Source organism: Amblyomma mixtum, chromosome 2 (assembly GCF_055824585.1).
Source record: "Amblyomma mixtum isolate Tamu chromosome 2, ASM5582458v1, whole genome shotgun sequence".
NCBI lineage: Eukaryota > Metazoa > Arthropoda > Arachnida > Ixodida > Ixodidae > Amblyomma > Amblyomma mixtum.
Genome location: NC_143013.1, coordinates 89595487 through 89611753, shown reverse-complemented (window position 1 = coordinate 89611753; position 16267 = coordinate 89595487). Strand labels below are relative to the sequence as shown.

General features: G+C 46.9%; 1 protein-coding gene and 1 long non-coding RNA gene across 2 annotated transcripts; both read left to right on the top strand.

Moving 5' to 3' along the window:
- Positions 1-1786: 1786 nt before the first annotated feature.
- Positions 1787-3666, top strand: LOC149360096 (uncharacterized). The gene is made up of 3 exons (XM_089569191.1): positions 1787-1877; positions 2395-2478; positions 3255-3666. Exons 1-3 carry the CDS (start codon positions 1803-1805, stop codon positions 3660-3662), a joined length of 567 nt encoding a protein of 188 aa, XP_089425317.1. The 5' UTR covers positions 1787-1802; the 3' UTR covers positions 3663-3666.
- Positions 3667-12747: 9081 nt separating this feature from the next.
- On the top strand, positions 12748-13914 carry LOC149360095 (uncharacterized). Its single transcript, XR_016288308.1, has 3 exons — positions 12748-12849; positions 12966-13049; positions 13686-13914. It is a non-coding gene; the product is annotated as an uncharacterized LOC149360095 (long non-coding RNA).
- Positions 13915-16267: the final 2353 nt, after the last annotated feature.

Below are 16267 nucleotides of genomic sequence, written 5' to 3'. Positions count from 1 at the left end.
TGGATTCTTTTTTTTTTGTTTTGTTTGCTGTAGTATACACTGACGTCATGAATGCCTAACCAATTTTCTTTGCTTGTTAGTAACTTATTATTTATGTTTGTGAATTTCAAAGCTATTTTTTTGTATAATTTCATGCTATATGCTTTCTGCTATTCAAATCCTTTCAGCATTCTATCATTGATTTTTTTTGCCCGTATGTATTTCTGTTATAGCATAGAATGTTATAGGATGTTCACTAATGCTTTTTTTCGTTTATCTATTATTGTATCTTTGCGTTCTCTTTATTGTGCATAGTGCCATTTTTGTAGGGGGTACAGACCCCGTCAAGCCAAATCCATTTGGCTTTTTGTCTGCACTCCCGTCATCTGTACATGTATAGATGCAAATAAACTTGAATTTAATTGAATTGAATCACGAGATTAGAAATATAATTTTAAAGTCGATGTTAAACGTTTCAAGCTTTACCACACTTAACAGGTTGCGAATTCGCTTAGTATCTTATATTGTTGTGCTGCTCAAAAGCTGGCGTTGAGAAAAAAAATTCCAAAATAAAACGATGATTTTCTTGAAATATTAAACAAAGCATAAATCTATAAGTAGGCCATGCCATTTATAACATCAAATTGAAAAAAAAAGTGTGTTTTAAAAACACCTGTTTCTCACGTGCGAAGGTCGCCGACATCTTTACGCCGGCACAGACTACTGGAGAAAGAGGGGGGGGGGGGGGGATTCGGATCGTTCAAGCCGCGCAGAAATGATGTTGGAGCCAGATTAAGCGAGATCCTCTGCAACCTCTCCTTCCAACTGCTCCTAATGTATTTTTCCCTTCTACATTCGCTAAGAAAACCTTTGTATTCTCGGTAGAAGTGACTAAGCTGGAAGCTTACCATGCTGATTCTTTAGTCCAGTCAGAAGTAGCTTGATGAGAGATAACAGGCTGTAGTGCTGACATACCAGAAAAGCTTCGTCACTCTCTGCTCAGCAAGCTTTCCTTACCTTATGGGGAGTGGAATAAAGGAGATCGTAGAGAGAGAGAGAGAGGTCCAACAATGGACTTCTGAGAACGGCCGTCGATTGGGCCACGGCTCAGGCTGCGCCCAAAGAAATGAAGTGAACGCGTATAAAAGACCGACTTCGGACTGTTCCGTCTAGTACCGATCTATACTCCAAGCCTTGAAAGTCTACGAGACCACCACGATGGAGGTGTAGATAAAGGTAATTGCTGCCATGCTGTTCGAGTTTTTCAAATATGGATGAGTTTCAGCGAAAAGCTACTTCAGACTTAATCACAAAAAAAAAAATGCCCAGGCTTAGCTTGGTTAAGCCAAGAATGCGTTGCATATTGCGCGGTCTTTTTGCGCGAGGTATTGCTTGGGGCACTCGATTTTCTCAGCAGCTTTTCCTCCGTGACGTATGGGTGGATGGATGGATGGATAGGAGCGCCCCCTTTGAAACGGGGCGGTGGCAACCGCCACCATGCTCAGCCGTATCTTTTTTTTTCATTTTTTTTTCTTTATTTTTTATTTTTTTGGTATTGGTTTGATGACGTCAGGTCACCACGTGACGTCACCAAACCTCGTGACCTCACGTCACGTGCTTTGGTGGCTGCCCGGCCGCGCCCAAGGGCTGAACTGAGTGATTGCAATATGCTACGCATAAAACAGCTAGGCCACTAATAAGTTCGAGGAGTGCATAGTAACGCAAACAGTTCATCCAGCATACTTTGCGAAGAGTGAAAGTCTATGCCTGCCTAATGGTTTGTCCGTTTTTTCCCCCTCTTGCAGTGTAATACTTGCCCTGAAATGCGACGGTGCTACAGGCACAGAGGGAAGCATCTGCCTTATTTCGACCCCCTCGGTGTGGCTGCCGGTGGCATCGTAAGTGACGCCTCATTACCACTGTTTGCACGAGTGATTCGGTGTGTTCCTTTGTTGTGGTTCGTTTAATGCTTGAAGCTTAAAATTCTACGCAAAGAATGTTCGCGCCCCAGCGGAGTAGAACTTCGGTTCTAAACTCGATGCCCCTTATTCATTACCGCGTTGGTATTTCAAAATTAAGGCCGCACCGCATGGCAGCGTTTCTTCATCGTCGCGTCAGCCTCTGGGCTATTAGCGTCTCCGGAAGCGAAGTTTCGGCGTTTGGAAGGTGTTTGTGTTAGTCAAACACATTTCAAACGCCGGACCTTCGCCTCCGGCGTCGCCAATAGCCGAGAGGCTGACGCGACGCCGAGGAAACGCTGCCATACGGTTCGGCCTTCAGTTGTAATTTGAATACCGGTGTCAATGATGGCTGACTATGCCTACTCTGTTCTCCCACGCACTATATTTTCTTTAATCGTACGAAGTCGCATTGCTCACCGCGTGCTTGAAACAATCTTTTTCTTTCATCGTGCAGTGCTCGGCCCTTGATCCGGAGGCCCCGGTTTTTGCTCCAAGATGTGTACAGCGAGACCACAGGGACAGAGATGCTTCCCACGTGGTAAGCTGTGCTTCCATTTGTCTCTCGGCGCGTACGGTAATTTTCTTGCGTAGCGGATAGGTCTCTCGAAGACGCTTCCTCTGGATGCCCCCACACCATGATTATACCGATAAAACGCAGCCAATTTTAAGGATCGCTGCTGATTTCGACAGCTGCTATGAGTAGTGAGTGCGCGTTGTATGGTCGCCGGGAGGATGCGCGCCAACAAGCGGTTTATGTACAGTAAATTTTTGCTGCTTACTTTTTAAATAAACAGGTCACAGACTTTTGTTCAAGTTTTAAGGTATTTACCGTCCCAAAGCGACTCAGGCTATGAGCGAATCCATAGTGGAGCACTGAGGATAACTTCGAAAACATTGGGTTCATTAATTTGCAGGAGCGTCGCAAATTACAGAAGTATCATGTATTTCTCCTCCATGGAAACACTGCCGCCGCGGGCGATGTGAAACCCGGGTCTTTCGCATCAGTAGCCGAGGATTAAGATCACTGAAAGACCGCCGCCGCAGGTCTCTCAGTGTTGAATTTCGGGTAAAATTTTTCCTTGTTTAATAGTGCGCTAAAAGTGTAAATAAATTTAAATTTGCGACGCTTATAATTTAGGTTTTCACTCTCCCTGCTCAGCTCTCCCAGCGGCTGCAGTAATCGGCACGCGGCAAACCCTCAATTTTAGAGCTGTCGCGAGCATACACCGCACGGCCTTGAAACACTGCGTGAACCTGGGGTGCCTAATGTTCACTCCGCTCTTCTAAAACTCTGTACTGAATTTGATCCTGCAGGAACAAACGTGCGGCTCGACACTCACGGCTGGCACTTCATGTCCCGCCGTGAAGGCCAGCGGTGACAACAAAGAGCGTCCACTGGAAACATTCGGGACACAGCGGCAACGGAGGCATCAGGAATCCTCCGGTGGATCTGTACCACCCGAGATGATTCACTTGGCGGTGATCGCGCGGGACATCCTCGAACGATGCGACTACACGGCGGGTGTGGATGCCCACGGACCAGCACACGTGTTCAGATTCCAAAGGGCGCAGCTATGGATTCCTGCCACCTGCCCGGACACTACCCTTCACCGCAGCGATAAAGCCGCACGCCACTCGCATCTCCGACCTGGGCTTCGAAGTCGTGAACGGCGCACCAGGACCCTTGTTTCGCTCAAGAAACGCGCTGCGTCCGGTCAGTGAAACGCTGTACCACTTGAGCCAGTCGCTTGCGACTACGCGAAGGCGAATGTATGTTAACAACCTTAAATAAAACGTTTACTTTTTTTTCAGCATCATAACTCCCGCTGTGCCGTGTGCACCTTTTATGTACACAGCCAGTGTTTGCATGAGATGAGTGAACAAGGGCAATGAACTCCCCCCCCCCATTTTTTTTTCTTATAATTCATCCAGTGTGGTCATGTCGCGAGACTTTGTCCCTTACAGCACGAACGTTCCCATCTCACGTTGAATATGGTCGCTTTTTATATTACCCCTCCCTTTTTTCGTGACCTCGTTATTCCCAAACGAGGTGGCGTTATTTTTAGCCTTCCCTGTTGCCCTCAGCATGTCGCAGATCGCTGACGGAGGCTGGACAATCAGACATGGTCTGGTTGCTTCGCAATATGCTGCTTTTCTCCTTCCCAGTATGCCACGCTGTCTCTGGCTAATTATGAGCTACATCATATCATCCCTAAATTCAAAACGCTACGAACGAGGTGCGTCTTGCGTAGCTGCCACCTCGCGTTTTAAAGGCCGGAACTCATGTGACGTTTTTTTCGACCGAGTTTAAGTGGCTGTAAGCGGCGGCGCCCGGATGCAGGTATATGGAGCGAAGACGCTAAAAGAAATGTGATCAACATGTGGCAAATACCACTGAGCGTGGAAGTATTCGAGTGCAGCGACGCTGACTCTCATGTTAAGATCACGGAAGTGTTCAATTCGACACGACTGTACTAATTTTAGCACGCATGCGCAGGTATCTATATTTCTACTCCTTAATGCCTATTTTGGGATGCCCGCTCAGCAATGTAATCCAGCGGCAAGGTTTTCTTCGACGCCATTCTCTTCAAGGAGGAAACAAAGGCATTTAGACAGAAGATTGGCTAGTGTACTTAAAAAAAGCGACATTTCATGCTTGCTAAAGCATTTATTTTCACCGGAGGGCATTTTTCGCGTCTTAGGGCGTCATGTGCCCTCCGTCGGGAGAATTAAACTCTCCATGTATTGTGCCACCAAGAGGGTGTCCTCCTCCTAAACAGTGAAGAAGAATCGAAGGCCAGCGTTCTTGGGAGAGAAGGAAACGCGGATAGAAAAAGTAAACCTCTGCCATGCGGTCGTTCCTGCATAGGCCACATTGTTTTAATGAACACGCTTTGGAACTCAGGCGATCCCTCAGCAGCGGCAAATGCAGCAATTTACCCTTGCCTTGTAAGAGCTGCGACACCAAGAACTATTTTTCTTACCTGGAAAAAGTCAAGTTCCTTTCTAAAGACCAAAACAAATACCCAAAGAGAAGTTATCGAGGCATATTTCATCTCCAAAACGGGCGATAAGTGTGTTAGCGCGCCTCCTTTATCTCTTTCAAGGCAAGAGATCAATTTCTTAGATGGGCACATCCGAGCTTTCCATGGGTCTAACCACACGTGGTCTTGTTGATACTGTCATTGCTGTGCGCACGTTCCTTTTGCTTGTCTCCTTGTTTGCCTGTGGTAGCCTTTATAAGCACCCTGCTTTCGCAAAATAAAGTCAGTTGGAAGTGTGCGCTTTGTGTGTGTGTATTCGTGCCTTCTTTTGCCCCGTCGCCTTCGCGCAGTTCTGTTTTGCTCTGATAGAAGAGGGTTTTGATTGATCGTGTCTGACGGGCATTCAAAAGATAAGGAGGCGCTCGTGCAGGCATCATAGCTGCAGATACTTGCTCTGTTTAGTACAAGTGAGCCCACCCGAGCGGTTGACTTCGCACCATGCGGATGGCACGGCGACGCGGTTTGCGAACACGCCTGGCAATATTGTTATCGAAGTGTGTTATCAATATTGTTATCACTTGTGCTAATCTTCCGCTGCGGCTGACCCACCTGGACGAGACCGAACCAGCGACTGTCGCCAGTAGCGTCCGTTTCTCGCCCGATAGAATCTGCTACGCTATCGCGGAAAGCGCATCAAGCTGACAGCTATATTTCGCGGCAAAACGGAGCGCAAATAAAGGAGTACGCATGTCCGTACGAAATTCAAAACACTATGGACGACGCGCATTATGCGTCATATTTCTAGAGAGCGCGAGAAGCGGTTAAACCGGCTTTTAACTCCAGAAAAGGAGGTTTTGCCGCGAGGAGCAAAAATAACGGTGGGCACTTAAGACTACTTACGTGCTTTGAACGCGAAACCATTCTTTTTTTTTCTTTTGCCCTTTTATTTTTATTTATTTGTCTTCCTTTCTCATGGCACGCCGACTCATTGACATACAGTCGTAAAGAAACGCATATACTGCGTTAACTCTGAAATGCGCACCGGAGTGAGTAACAGCAGAAGACAATTTTAGATTTGAACCACTGATATTAAGACCAGTTGTCGGTAAACCAGATCACCTTTGCCAAGGCAACTGATAACGGACCTATGTGTTCCCCGCTCGACTCGTAAACAAAGACGTAGGATAGAAACGAGCATGCATTTTTTTTTAATTTTCGGCGCTGTCTGTGGCTATTGTTGCTTATGAGGCATAATATATAGTATGATATTTCGTGAAATGTACTCCGCTTCTCTCCAAATGTGATAGTTCACCCCACGTCACTAACGACGAATCATGCAAAGGCGACTGTTCCCATATGTTAACGAAGAAGCATACCTATAGCCAAGAGCATATATACCTGTGCTCCTTTCTCCAACTATGCCAACCTTATGCAACCAGCAGACGCGTATCCACGGTATAGGAAAGGTAGGGAGATGGTGTTTTTCGTAGACAAATTAAGTGCACAAGGGATGACGGGCAGCCTTACTTCACTAGCCAACGCTTCGATGAGAGAGGATATGAGAGCTCTAAGGAGGAATCGACACAGCGAAGGGAAGGAAGGCGGTTGTTCGTCTCAGGCAGGTGAAAAAATAAATAAGCCGTTCAAATCGATATTGACTACTGAAGGTCATTCATATTTTTGTTACAAACTGATGATCTTGGTAGTTTAGTTTTGTTGTTCAGTTAGTCATGTTAGAAGTTCTGTGTTGTAAAACTATGTTTGCATTTGGCCACCCCCGGCGTTAAAAGATTCTAGTGAGGGCTTTTAGAGGTTTCTTGAAATATTAAACAAAGCATATATCAATAGGTATGCCATGCCACTGATAGCATATAACTGAAAAAAAAGTGTCTGTTTTAAAAACACCTGTTTCTCACGTGCGAAGGTCGCCGACATCTTTACGCCGGCACAGACTACTGGAAAACGGGGAGGGGGGATTCGGATCGTTCAAGCCGCGCACAAATGATGTTGGAGCCAGATTAAGCGAGATCCTCTGCAACCTCTCCTTCCAACTGCCCCTAATGTATTTTCCCTTCTACATTCGCGTGGTGAGAAAACCTTTGTATTCTCGGTAGAAGTGACTAAGCTGGAAGCTGACCATGCTGATTCTTTAGTCCAGTCAGAAATAGCTTGATGAGAGATAACAGGCTGTCGTGCTGACATACCAGAAAAGCTTCGTCACTCTCTGCTCAGCAAGCTTTCCTTACATTATGCGGAGTGGAATAAAGGAGTACGTAGAGAGGGAGAGGTCCAACAACGGACTTCTGAGAACGGCCGTCGATTGGGTCACGGCTCAGGCTACGCCCAGAGAAATGAAGCACACGCGTATAAAAGTACTCGGTACTGCCGTTTCCTCTGGAACGTAATTGACGACATAATGGTGACGTAATAAAATCATTGAGGTCATCAGTTTTTTTCGGCTCATTTATACCATACTTTTCGGTGTTAGGCGAATACAGGTTACCATTGTTAGGAGTATTTCTTGATGTTATGTAAGTGTGCTCTGTTTTCTTTTTGGGCAGAGCGCAGCAGTAAAAATTCCCGGAAAGCACCGTAAACCGTACTGCAGCCTATGGGTGAAGCACAACTCCAAGGGTCCGCATGCGCTTTGTGAAAAAATTGGAGGCTTATCAAGGTTAAGCCCAGTGGATGCGCGCGCCGCTTGGATGGATGGAAAAAACTTTATTGCTGATAAATTTAAGGTGTTCTTGACCCTTACGGGTCACTGGGCGCCGTGGTCGATCCTTGGTCCAGGATGCCGCACTTGACTGCTGCCATCGTGGCTCGGCGCACAAGGAATCGTTGCGCTTCCTCGTCCTCGCTGGCCAGCAAGTGCTCCCACTGCATCACAGTCGGGTTTATTCTTGGCTCTAAGTCTGCCTTAGGGCAGGTCCATGTGATATGTTCTAGTGTAGGTTTACCCTGACACCAAGGACATTCGTCTGCATATTGTGTAGGGAAAATCTTGTGTAGTTTGTGAAGGTGTGGGTAGGTACCTCTAGGTACACAAAGAGACAAGGAACAGATTAATAATGAAGACAGAAACAACATCCGGGTAAGACCAATACCACGACACATGGATCCGAATTTACATCATGAAAGACGACAAGCCAGAGTCCGAGTACTCACCAGGGAACTCAGCGACAATCCCAACGTAGTCTACACGGACGCAGCAAAGTACCGATACCAACGCAAAACAATCGCCGTTGTAACAGACGAAGGAGGGCAAGAAATAACCAGCGCAACGATCAACAACCCAAACATAGAAGCAGCTGAAGAAGCCGCCATTGCTCTGGCAATATCGCACGGCAACGCAACAGGACACAACCTCACTATAGTGACGGACTCCAAACAAGCATGTAGAAACTACACAAGAGGCAGGATCGACAGCATCGCCAATCATATTCTACACACGACGAGAAGACACAAAAACACTAAACATAGTATAGTGTGGGTTCCGGGACATGAGGGGATGAGGGGCAACGTGGCAGCAGACGAGTTAGCTCGAGGATACGTCAACCGAGCAGACTCAGCACTATGCACCACAGGCGCCTTTGACCCAGTTACCCCCACGTACTCAGATATACTCGATCATTACAGGGGTCAGCGGAAACGCTACCCAGCCCCACACAAAAGGCTCACCAAAGAGGAGGCGGTAGACTGGCGCGCGCCGCTTCATCTTTGGCGTGACGTCACATATCACGTGATGCAGCGATGGTGGCACCGCCGCCGCGTCGCGCGCCACGGCGCGATCCGAAGCGTGGAGGCCTCCGCTGGGCGACGTCCGACGGCGCGATATCTCTGCAGCCGGTGTGACGCCATCACGTGACGTCACATCATGTGATCTCACTTCAAGGCCAATGGTGGCCACCGCAAGGAGGCGACTGACGGCGCGATATGAGGCCCCATCTGCAGCCGGTGTGACGTCATCACGTCATGTCACGTGACCCCACTTCAGGGTCAATGGTGGCCACCGCCGGGCGTCTCGCGAAGGCCCGAAACCTACGTTTAATATGCTTCGCATAAAACACTTCAGACAGAACTGTGACGGCAGGAACGTTACGAAGACTACACGAAGAAGAAATGCAACAATCTTCGAACAGTAAACTCGCAGGTGCAGGCCAGCTAGAATGCTTCTTCTCTTACTGAAAAGCACTGTAGATTCTACTGACCCGATATCATCATATAGATATATTGGCCTCCATCTAACGTCATCGCTATTATGGGTAACTTACGTTCAAAACATCCACGCTGAAGCCACACGTACACTTGGATACCTGCGCCTTAACTTGAAGGCCGCGTCCCCTGACATAGAACAGACTACATAAAAACAGAAACATAGACTAGAATACGCGTCATCCATTTGACACCCATCACAAGCGTATCTCGCTGCTCACCTTGAAGCCTCACAGACTCGCTCCATCCGGTTTATAACATCTTGCTACTCAAGAAAAACCAGTATTACTGTACTGAAACATTTCCTTTCCATTCCGTCACTCATGTCATGCCGCATCATATCTCACCATCGTCTTCTTCATCGTTTCTTCATCATCACCCGAGACACGCGAAGCTACAATCCCCTCACAGGACGACTAGAAGCCGAAGCCATGATCATAGCACTGCGCGCATCAACTGTCGCACTTTAGCAATAAAGTCTTCACTTTTCATGGACGCAGCAGCACCGTGGAATGACCTGCCAAATTACAGGAGTGTTACATATATAAATTTTGTTTTTGTTCTGATACCGCGCATTCCACTTAGTTTTGTGTACCCCTCACGACATTCTTTAACTGCTGCTGCATATTTATATTTAAAATTAAATATTATTTTCAATTCAATTATTGTTTCTCTGTTTTGACGTGTTCATAATTTTCTTGACGCAAAAAATCTTGATTTTGCGCCCCCATATGTAATGGCCTCGGTCCTTTAAAGAAAAAATAAATGAAATAAAATGTCACCATTAGTGTAATCTTTCTGTACTCCTACTACGTGACTTGTTTTTTGTGTGCTTCATTTCACAAATATGCCAGTAGCATTAGAAGTATGGTCCCTCAGCCGAGGGTATCACAAAAGGATGGAGAAGAAGAAATGAAATACATTGGAAACCTATAAAAGCCTTCACCTACACATATTCTTCCACTCAGTTACCAAGACCAAAAAACACACACCTTAGAAAATTATATGAGTGCTGAGTTGGGCTTGTTCTTTCAGGACTATATTGGTAACAGCGCGAAGAAGGGACAACAGAAGAAAAAAAACACAACACAAGCGCTGCAGTTATCTACCTACCTTAGGAAGGATATCTGCCTTCCGGCTAAATTAGAAAAGAATAAATTGCTCTACTAATGTTCACACTAAGGAGCGCAAGGTACTAATGGCGAAATTATTCTCTAGAATAGATATGTATGGAGTGACAAAACATCAGAAATACAGAATAATAAAAACTGGAAAATTGATTAAACGTTTTACAAGCAATGAAACTTGCTTTTTTTAAATAATTCTATTGTCCTCCCAACGGGTAGGTTCTGAAAATTACAGCTGTCAAGCTGATTCCAAGTGGAGGGTACACTCGTTTCACTCTGAGGCGCATAGCACAACATGTGACTCGAACTCAGCTCTCGAAGCAAGGCTATCACACCCGGGCCGGACATTTATGCAAATACCCATGAACGCAATAAACAATATACATCCTATGTCCGGCTACAGGGGGACTACATCGTTACACATCCTAAAGAGTTTTGCCTCATGCTACGAGAACTGAAATACGATTTAGCTCATGTTTTAATAACTAATTCCTCAGCTCAGAGTGTGACGTCATGACCCAGTCGACTGATAGGGATTTTTTAAACACGCCGTCGTCACTTTCTGGATCTCCATGGAATAGGAGGTTGTTGCTCTCAAGTGAAAATGCAGCACAAGTGCATTTTTCTCGTGGTGCGCGGAAAGGGAAGCACGGGGCACTCCAATCGTGCAAGCAAGCAGGCAATCAGGCTACCAGTTCATTCAGTGAGAATGGGGCAGGGTGGGTGAGTCATTGGATAGCAGCCGCGTTGGATGCAACAATCGTGTTCCCAAGAAACCTGGCGCATTGCTCATCACAAGGCTGCTCGTAAAATTCTTTTTTTTTTCGGACATAAGTATGCGTCAGTTACGAAGAAGCATGTCCTACCAAGTATGACGTCACCTTTATCCAGCTTTGTCCAAGTAGCAGCACTACCGGATGTGCCGAAGTGATTGGTCCGTGATGTACTGGGTGCAGCAAACACCTAAGCACACCCAATGGGCTCTGTGAAAAAATCATAAATATTATCGCGGTAAACTGAACGCCATTAGGCAACCCATTCTGGAGAGTAAGGCGAATGTTCGTCGCGGCCAGGCGAAAAAATAAATAAGCCGCTCAAATCGATATTGAGTACTGAAGGTCATTTATATTTTTGTTACAACTGATGATCTTGGTAGTTTAATTTTGTTTATTGTTCAGTTAGTCATGTTAGACGTTCAGTGTTCTAAAACAATGTTTCCATTTTGCCACCCCCTGCGTAATAAGATTTTAGTGAAGGCCTTTAGAGGTTTCTTCAAAATATTAAACAAAACATAAATATATAGGTACGCCATGCTATTTATAACATCAAATTGAAAAAGAAGCGCCTGTTTGAAAAACACGTGTTTCTCGCGTGCGAAGGTCGCTGACGCACAGACTACTGGAAAACGGGGAGGGGGGATTCGGATCGTTCAAGCCCGGCCGAGATAAAGGGACACCCTCTCAACCCCGCCTTCTAACGGCTCCTAAAGTATTTCCCTTCTACATTCCCATGGTGAGAAAACCTTTGTATTCTTGGTAAAGGTGACTAAGCTGTAAGGTGAACACGCTGATTCTTTAGTCCAGTCAGAAGTAGCTTGATGAGAGATAACAGGCTGTAGTGCTGACATACCAGAGAAGCTTCGTCACTCTCTTTTCAGCAAGCTTTCCTTATCTTACGGGGAGTGGAATAAAGGAGACGTAGAGAGAGAGAGATCCAACAATGGACTTCTGAGAACGGCCGTCGATTGGACCACGGCTCAGGCTACGCCCAGAGAAATGAAGCGAACGCGTATAAAAGACCGACTTCGGACTGTTCCGTCTAGTACCGATCTATACTCCAAGCCTTGAAAGTCTACGAGACCACCACGATGGAGGTATACATAAAGGTAATTGCTGCCATGCTGTTCGAATTTTCCAAATATGGATGAGTTTCAGCGAAGAAGCTACTTCAGAGTTGATCACAGTAACAGCTAGGCCGCTAATAAGTTCGAGGAGTGCATAGTAACGCAAACAATTCATCCAGCATACTTTGCGAATAGTGAAATTCTAATCATGCCTAATGGATTGTCCTGTTTTTCGCCCTCTTGCAGTGTAATACTTGCCCTGAAATTCGACGGTGCTACAGGCACAGAGGGAAGCATCTGCCTTATTTCGACCCCCTCGGTGTGGCTGCCGGTGGCATCGTAAGTGACGCCTCATTACCACTGTTTGCACGAGTTATTCGGTGTGTTCCTCTGTTGTGGTTCGTTTATTGCTTGAAGCTTAAAATTCTACGCAAAGAATGTTCGCGTCCCAGCGGAGTAGAACTTCGGTACTAAACTCGATGCCACTTATTTATTAGCGCGTTGGTTTTTCAAAATTAAGGCCGCACCGCATGGCAGCGTTTCTTCGTCGTCGCGTCAGCCTCTGGGCTATCAGCGTCTCCGGAAGCGAAGTTTCGGCGTTTGGAAGGTGTTTGTGTTAGTCAAACACATTTCAAACGCCGGACCTTCGCCTCCGGCGCCGCCAATAGCCGAGAGGCTGACGCGACGCCGAAGAAACGCTGCCATGTGGTTCGGCCTTCAGTCAGCCATCATTGACACCGGTATTCAAATTACAACTATGCCTACTCTGTTCTCTCGCGCAGTCTATTTTCTTTAATCGTACGAATTCGCATTGCTCAGCGCGTGCATGAAACAATCTTTTTCTTTCATCACGCAGTGCTCGGCTCTTGACCCGGAGGCCCCGGTTTTTGCTCCCAGATCTGTACAGCGAGACCACAGGGACAGAGATGCTTCCTACGTGGTAAGCTGTGCTTCCATTTGCCTCTCCGCGCGTACGGTATTTTTCTTGCATAGCGGATAGGTCTCTCGAAGACGCTTCCTCTGGAAGCCCCCACACCATGATTATACTGATAAAATGCAGCCAATTTTAAGGCTCGCTCCTGATTTCGACAGCTGCTATGAGAAGTGAGTGCAAGTTGTATGGTCGCCGGGAGGATGCGCGCCAACAAGCGGTTTATGTAAAGTAAATCTCTGCTGCTTACTTTTTACATAAACAGGCCAGAGACTTTCGTTCAAGCTTTAAGGTATTTACCGTCCCAAAGCGACTCAGGCTATGAGGGAATCCATAGTAGAGGACTACGGATGACTTCGAAAACATCGGGTTCATTAATGTGCAGGAGCATCGCACAGCACACGCGTATCTTGTATTTCGCCTCCAAACACTACCGCCGGAGGCGATGTGAAACCCGTGTCTTTCGTATCAGTAGCCGAGCACTAATATCACTGAATGAATGCGCCGCAGGTCTCTCAGTGTTGAATTTCAGGCAAAATGTTTTCGTGTTTAATTGACCGCACGGCCTTGAAACACAGCGTGAACATGGGGCGCCTAATGTTCACTCTGCTCTTCCAAAAATCTGTACTGAATTTGATCCTGCAGGAACAAACGTGCGGCTCGACATTCAAGGCGGGCACTTCATGTTCCGCCGTGAAGCCCAGCGTCGACAACATCTAGCATCCACTGCAACCATTTGGGACCCAGCGGCAACGGAGGCATCAGGAATTCTCCGGTGGATCTGTACCGCCCGAGATGATTAACTTGGGGGTGATCGCGCGGAACGGCGCACCGGGCCCGTGTTTCGCTCGGGAAACGCGCTGCGTCCGGTCATTGAAACGCTGTAGCACTTGAGCCAGTCGCTCGCGACTACGCGAAGGCGAATGTATGCGAACAACGTTAAATAAAACGTTTACTTGCAGTTTATCTTGAGCATCATAATTCCCCCTGTGCCGTGTGCACCTTTTACGTACACAGCCACAGTGTTTGCACGAGTCCCATTTTTTTTTCTTATAATCCAGTGTGGTCATGTCGCGAGACATTCTCGCTTACAGCACGAACCTGCCCATCTCACGTTGAATGTGCTCGCTTTTTCTGATCCCCTCTCTTAGTAGAGCAGAACGTTGAGCCAGTTTTTTAGCCACATATTCAACAATAACACAAGACGGAGAAAGAAACACGTATACACACACGAGCGCTCGTGTGTGTGTACGTGTTTTCTTGAATATGCCCCGTCTCTTATACGTGACCTCGATTTTTCCAACCGAAATGGCCTTATTTTTAGCGTTCCCTGTTGCCCTCAGCCTGTCGCAGAGCCCTGACGGAGGCCGGACAATCAGACATGGGCTGGTTTCTTCGCAATGTGCTGCTTTTCTCCTTCCCAGTATGCCACGCTGTCTCTGGCAAGAATGACCGCAAACTATGAGCTACTCATATCTGCACGAAATTCAAGACGCCACGAACGGGCTGCGTCTGGTGTAGCTGCCAGCTGCAGATGGTGGTATCTGCGTGATCAGCAATGCGATCAGCATGTGGCAAATACCACTGAGCGTGGAAGTATTCAGGTGCAGCGACGCTGACCCTCATGTTAAGATAACGGAAGTGTTCAATTTGACACGACTGTACTAATTTTATCACGCGTGCGTTGATATCTATATTTGTACTCCTGAATGCATGAACTCGCCTACCTAGGGATGCCCGTTTAGCAACGGAATCCAGCGGCAAGGTTTTCTTCGACGCCATTCTCTTCAAGGAGGAAACAAAGGCATTTCGATATAAGATTGGCTGGTGTACTTTAAAAAAAAAGCGACATTTCATGCTTGATTAAGCGCTTATTTTCACGATATAGCGGAAATGTTGGCGACGGCAGGCGCAAGCAGTGAAACTGGAAAGTGGGCTTTCTGCGCTGCTATTGGCCGAATCAGCCTCCGCTTCCGGCCTCGCCAGACGCTGCTCGTCAAATATGTGGCGGGTCCAGATCGACTAGGGAGGGCATTTTTCCCGTTGCTGGGCGTCATGCGCCCTGTGTTGGGAGCATTAAATGCTCCATGTATTGGCCACAAGAAGGGTGCCCCTCCTCTTAAACAATGAAGGAGCATCGAAGGCTAGCCTACCTGGGAGAGCAGGAAACCAGAATAGAAGAGGGTTTGGTCTGATCGGGTCTGGCTGGCACTGAAAAGATAAGGAGGCGCTTGTGCAAGCATCACAGCTGATTCGCACGAGTGACGCCATCCGAGCGTTTGACTTCGCACCGTGCGGATGGCACGGCGACGTGGTTTGCGAACACGCCTGGCAATATTGTTATCGACATGTGTTCGCAACCGTGTGTTCGTGCTAATCTTCGGCTGCAGCTGAACCACCTGGACGAGACCGAATCAGCGACTGTCGCCAGTAGCGTCCGTTTCTCGCCCTATAGAATTTCCTACGCTATCGTGGAGAGCGCTTCAAGCTGTGAGCTATATTTCGCGGCGAAACGGAGCGCCAATAAAGGAGTACATACATATATCCGCACGAAATTCAAAACACTATGGACGACGCGCAGTATGCGTCATACTTCTAAGGAGCACGAGAAGCGGTTCAACCGGCTTTTAACTTTTGAAAAAGCAGGTGTTGCCGCGAGGAGCAAAAATTACGGTGGGCACTTTAGACTACTTACGTGCTTTGAAGGCGAAAACATTCTTTTTTTTTCTTTCTTTTTGCCCATTTATTTTTATTTCTTTGCCTTCCCTTCTCATGGCACGCCGACTCATTTGTATATACAGTCGTAAAGGAACGCATATACTGGGTTAATTTTCATCCGCTAAGGAGTGACACGGAACGTGCAAACGCGCCGAATGGCTGTTCTTCATGGTGATGTTCGTGTCAGAAATTTTTTTCAGTAGTTTGGCGATTATGATCGCTAAATCATGGAGGTTTTGAAAGCTCAGAAATGTGCACGAGTGGGTAACAGCACGAGACAATTTTGTACTTGAACCATTGATACTGAGACCAGTTGTCGGTAAACCGGATCACCTTTGCCATTTGTCCAGTCTTTGTTATGTTTGGTGAAAAGAAAGGCAATTAATAACAAGTTTTGTGACCTGTGTGTTTCTTGCTCGCCTCGCAAACAAAGTGCATGGGTTCGGTTCCCCGAATCTTCGGTTCACATGTTTTTTGCCAACACGCTGATGTCATATGGGCTTATCGTT